We start from the raw sequence: 5,355 nt of genomic DNA, 5'->3' as shown, positions 1-5,355 counted from the left end.
TGTCAATTTAGTACGAGGTGCTATTTTTACGTATGAAGTCTATATTTAGAACCAAAACAAAAAAAAACCACAATACCTGTTCTTGTACATGAACAAAACCTTTTCAGATCATTAAACTAGAATGGGATCTCTACTTTGGTTGAGGTTGTAGTCTGCAGCACACTTATGTCCAATCTTATGCACAATTATCTGGGAGTGCAGTCCCTTGGACAGTGGGACTGGACTTGCAAACGTGCATAGGGTTGCACTGATTAACATTAACCCACTAGTTACTTGAACCCCACATAAGGTTTATACCGCCCTCTGGTGGTTCCGTACCTACCAGTAAGCAGGAACATTTGCTTTTAAATACAAGATCGTATGTAGTCCAGTGCACATTTTATTAAAATACTGCCTTCATTTCCAATCTACATTTTGCATATTCCACTGTTACACACATCCTGTATTTCTGCCTAGGAGTGAATGTAATGTTCAGACAGGATCATGCAGCATGGGTACGCTATAGTATGCATACCTTAGCGTGCGTACTGTGGACTGGTCCAGCATCTAGCCAATTTAACAAGGGTGGGAACTGAATTACAGTGGCTCAGTGCATCACAGGGCACCAGATAGAAACTAGAGGGAGGAGGAGAACATTACAGTGGGGGAACCTTTGATGTCCTTCCAGCCTGTTAAATCCACATTTGTGTCTTCTTTCATTCTCTATAGAAGAATCAAAAGGAATAGTCCTATACATATCAAATACTGTATAGCTGCCCTCTTTATTTCTGAAATAAATCCATATTCTTGCATTGAAACTCACTCTGGTTTCCGCAGATTTAAAGGAACTGATGAAGTTTTGGTTTTGCTTTAAAAAACAAAGTTTGGGATTGGGATGTATTCCCACCCCCTTCTCTTTTCCCACCCAAAGTCAAAACTAAAAAAAAGGGGGGGAGAAGGAAAGCACCCATAACTAGGTAATGGTGATCACAGGGTGGAATATTAGAGGGCATGCTCATAAATAACACTTAGGAAAACAGACATTTCAGCAGATGGAGTGTCAAAACTGGATTTCCTTGGTTTGCTTCAACTCGGTAGAGGGTTTGCTCTTCACTCCCGCGCAGGGGACACCTGCAAACCCTGCAGGGAACAGGTTCCTCTTATAAGTGAGGGGTATAAAAGGGGGCCAGGTACGTGGGGCTAAAAAAGGAGGGAAAGGGTCCCCCTCCTGCAGCCAGGGGAAGGGGAGCTGCCCCGGGGAAGAGGACGTTGGCCGAGGCGTACGAGGGGAAAGTCTGGTAGGCCAGGCTGCTGGGGCCTGGCGGACTGGGGCTGCCATCTCCTCCGGCGGGCAAGGCGCTGTTCCCCGGCTGCGCCGCGCCGTCGCCTCCGGAGTTCTGTTTCTTCCATTTGGTCCTTCGGTTCTGGAACCAGATTTTGACCTGCGTCTCGGTCAGGCTGAGCGACAGGGCCAGGTTGAGGCGCTCGCACACCGACAGGTACCGCGTGGCTCGGAACTTGTTCTCCAGAGCCACCAGCTGCTCGTAAGTGAAGGCCGTCCGGGCCCGGCGAGGCTTCGCGCAGCTGGGCTCCGCTCGGCGCCTCTTGGACGACGAGGACGGCGGCGGCGGCGGAGGCGAGCCGGGATCGTCCAGGTCCGAGGACGAGGAGGGAGGGAAGTCGGGCGAGGGGAGCTGCGCGGGGCCCGGCTCCTCGTGCTCCGATGCCTCCAGGGCGGCCGCTTCGCTCTCTCCGCTGCTGCTGCCATCTGGGGAGACACACAAGGACAGAATGAGGCCAGGGGCCTTTCCCGACCCGCCTAAGGGCCGCTTCCCTACCCGGAAGCGGGTCCTCTCCGCCCGGATCCGCATCGCAGTCTCCGCGTAATTACGCACATGGCTTAGTGAGCCGCCCGATGGAGCGGACGTTGCATTCAGTTCAGCTCCATCACATTGGCGGACACACACACACACGGTTCGGAGGGTCTTAGCCCTGGAAACATGCGCGGCGGCTTAAAAAGAAATGGTGCGCATAAAGTCAAAAAAAGGCCAGTCACAAGCAATGCTGATTCTTTAATCACTGCCGTTGAGCATACGCAGAGTGCCTTCCCCCCGAGAAGTTGTCAGTGTCCCATATCGGGACGTACAGGGTGCCAGGGATGTGGGGGAAATTGCCAAATACGGCGCATCCCCGTTGCTGGACCCTTGAAAGAAAGTTACTTTACACATTCAAGTCAATAACTGAACCAGAAATGGTTCAGTAAAAGAGGATCTGGGTTCCAAATATGCTTTCCTGGAAGTTAACCGCCTCGAAATCCGTCGGACTTCAGAGAAAGCGTGTTTACGATGTGAGCGTTAAAATGAACTTGTTTTTCTTTCAGGGATCTAAACACGTCCGTGCGTCCGTCCCCCTCCCCACAGCAGAGATTCATTTTGTCCCTTCTGCGATCCTCTCAGCATCTCCCCGTCCAACTTCTGATGCCTCCTCTGCAGGGACCTTGTTTTCAGTTCCAGGCATGCCTGAGCCCAAGTACTTCCAGTTTCAATAAAGGTGTTTCATAGAATCATAGTGTTGGAAAGGACTTCGGGGGTCATCTAGGCTAGCCCAACCCCCTGCGATGGAGGAGTCTCAACTAAAGCATCATGACAGATGGCCATCCATCCTCTGCTTAAAAACCTCCAAGGAAGGAGAGTCCACCACCTGCCGTGGGACTGTCTTTCAGTATGATATGGAGGGTGGGGGAAACTACTCTTTTTGGAGTGTACCTAAGGGGGCTTCTGCCCAGTAAGACAAGAGCTTTGATGGGCGCCAGTGCAGTGCAACGCTTAAGGAACTACGGGGGACCAGGTTCAGCAATAAAGCTCACTGGGTCTACGTGGGCCAGTCACTGACTCAGTCTAACCTACCTCACAGGGTTGTTGTGGGGATTAAATCAAGAGAAGGATGGAGGAAGAACTATGTACCTCGAGCTGGCATATAAATGCAATAAATAAATGGACGGACCGATAAGACAACACGCATGATTCATAACGTGAATCATGAATGAATGACGCGTGTCTGCTTTACCGCCCCATCTAAACTTGTCATTTCTTAAGCAGCCTCTTCCACCAGAATTATCATCTCAGAACTGGGGAACTAATTATGGGAAACTGGCAGGAGATACAGATATTTTTAAGAGGGGGGGGGGGAGTTAAGAAAACTTTTTTGGTTTTTAGTTTTTTTAAAGAGAAGTAAATCCTCCACCTTCTCGCCCACCCCCACCCCGCCCTCCTTCTTCCCGTTCTTTTCCATCTTCTTTTTCCCCGGCCGCACTAATAGAGTTTCAGATTTGTGAAGGGGCGGATCGATAGATGTCATCTATTAAAGGTAAGTTTTAATCGAACAATATTAGGATCAGACGGGGGGGAAGGGGTTTGAAGTTGGTACCGGCAAGCTGTGGGAAGGAGATACGCGGGAGTCGGTAATAGGATATCGATCAAGGGGGAGCGAAGGCATCCTCTGGTGGGGGAGGCCACAGGAACAATTATCTCGCTTGTCCTTCGCCCGGCGCGTCCCTCTGCCAATCAGGCTGCCATCCGGCCAGGCTGAGCCGAAAACAATCGCGCCGGGCTGCAGCTTCCCGCGCAGACCCGGCTGGGGGCGCGGCGGACTCCGCCAGGGGGACCGCGCTGCGCTCGCCGCGTCCCCTTCCGCCGCTTCTTAAAGGGGAAACGCAGCCGCGCCAAGGGGCCTGGGAAGCTGCGACCTTCCGCGGCCCCGAGAGGAAGTGAGAGAGGGGAGTGAGGATGCACCTCGTCCGTAATAATAGCCCAATCCAGGCGTTTAGCTCCGCCGCGGACCCTGTCCTGAATGCGAGGAGGATTCACACGTACACAGAAATGAAAAGCAAAAGGTGACTTCCTTCACCAGACGCTGGAGATTCGTCATCCATCATCCACAATATTATCGGTATTTTAATTCATGGCAAGTCCTGTGTCTTTAACAGGTGCAGATGGGGAGGGCGGGGATTCAGCTTGCCATCACTGCAGGAGCTTCACCGGTTGAATTTCCGCCTTGCCTGCACCTCTTAAGGGCAGACGGAGGCCGCTGCTCCCGCGTCGCAACACCCCCGTATTGGGTTAAGAGTTTGTTTTAAAGTTATGTTAAGCAGCCTCCGCCCCCGGGGGTTAAAGTTTTACCAAGGAAAAGCCGCCTTTCTGCGCTCTCAGCCAACAAACTGGGGTTGGACTAGATGACCCTTGGGGTCCCTTCCAACCCTAGTACCGCTCTGTGAAACAGAATTCAAGCCAAGCCCCGACCCACAAACCAAAATGTTAACCGTTGCTGCGCATCATTCCCACGCTCGGTGTCCCATCAAAAAGCACAGCAGTAACCCTGGGATAGTCTCACACGCTCCCCTGCCCTGCGGTTCAATAGCCACAGATCTATAGGGCGACCATATATGCATGGGATGGTGAATCCCAGTAAAACACTATAATCTATTAAAACTTTTAATGGGTCACACAAGCCTTCCCCCCCCCCCACTACCCCCTCTGGAAGTTATGCTAAGAAAGACACCTGGAAGCATCGTTTGCTGCTTTCCAGAAATGAGCTAGCTTGGAAGTTTTCCTGAAACCCAGCCAAACCGCGCGGATCAGATCAAAGCAGAACGCGCCGCCTACCATGATATGCCTCTAGTTTATTCCTCCTGCTGCTCGGGTACCTTTCCACGTCAACTCTTCCCAAACTTTTCTCCCGCTGCCCCGCGTGGGGGACGCTCTCCCTTCTCCCTGCTGCTGGGTTGCTCTTCCTGGTAAATTTCTGAGGATCCAGGATGTCCAGGATGGAGAAGGAGATCTTCGTGTGGATGGGGGCTCCTTTGGCCCCACTCTCCGGACAGTCCAGCATTCCCCGCTCCGCGTCCCGGGTAGATCTGCGACGGCCCAAGCCTGGCAGCAAATGCACGGCCAGGTGAAAAGCCAGCCCCGCTTTCCCTCGGCAGACGCGCGGCTTGAGCCCGGGGGGAGGCTGTCCATAAGAGGCAGGAGGGTCTCCCTCGGATGCACCCAGCGCGGACTTCGGAGAGGTTTGTCTGGAGAGAAGGGGGATCTCCAGGGTGGGTGGGGGGAAGAGGAGAAAGAGGAGGATCCAAGATGAGCAAGCGAAGGAGGCTGCGATTGGAAGGAAGGGGCTTGCAATCCACCTACTACTGCCACTTTCCTTCTGCTTCCTTTATTATTCTGTGGTTGTTGGCGTGTTGTTTTTTTTTTTTAAAAAAACTGCTGCCCGACCAAACACGTGGAGAAGAGGACAAGCCTTGGAAATGGTATTTTAATCGATGAGATTGCAGCCTTTCCGCTCCCTCCCCTCCTATAGGGTATGAAGTGACAGTGAAAC

At 52.3% G+C, this 5,355-nt stretch overlaps 1 protein-coding gene across 2 annotated transcripts; it reads right to left on the bottom strand.

The window, feature by feature from the left end:
- Positions 1 to 855: 855 nt before the first annotated feature.
- NKX1-2 (NK1 homeobox 2) lies at positions 856 to 5,027 on the bottom strand. 2 transcript variants are annotated; one of them, XM_083741508.1, is made up of 2 exons: positions 4,641 to 5,027; positions 856 to 1,747 (listed from the first exon to the last, which is right to left on the bottom strand). In XM_083741508.1, the coding sequence occupies exons 1-2, from the start codon at positions 4,864 to 4,866 to the stop codon at positions 1,140 to 1,142; spliced, it is 834 nt and encodes a 277-aa protein (XP_083597634.1). In that variant the 5' UTR covers positions 4,867 to 5,027; the 3' UTR covers positions 856 to 1,139. The 2 variants fall into 2 exon arrangements, 1 of the variants encoding a protein (XP_083597634.1); XR_014564948.1 differs by lacking the exon at positions 4,641 to 5,027 and adding an exon at positions 3,406 to 3,580 and having other exon boundaries at positions 1,652 to 1,747.
- Positions 5,028 to 5,355: the final 328 nt, after the last annotated feature.

The sequence above is a fragment of the Podarcis gaigeae genome (genome assembly GCF_964106915.1).
Source record: "Podarcis gaigeae genome assembly, chromosome: 5".
Lineage (NCBI taxonomy): Eukaryota > Metazoa > Chordata > Lepidosauria > Squamata > Lacertidae > Podarcis > Podarcis gaigeae.
This window is presented reverse-complemented; position numbering and strand designations above follow the sequence as displayed.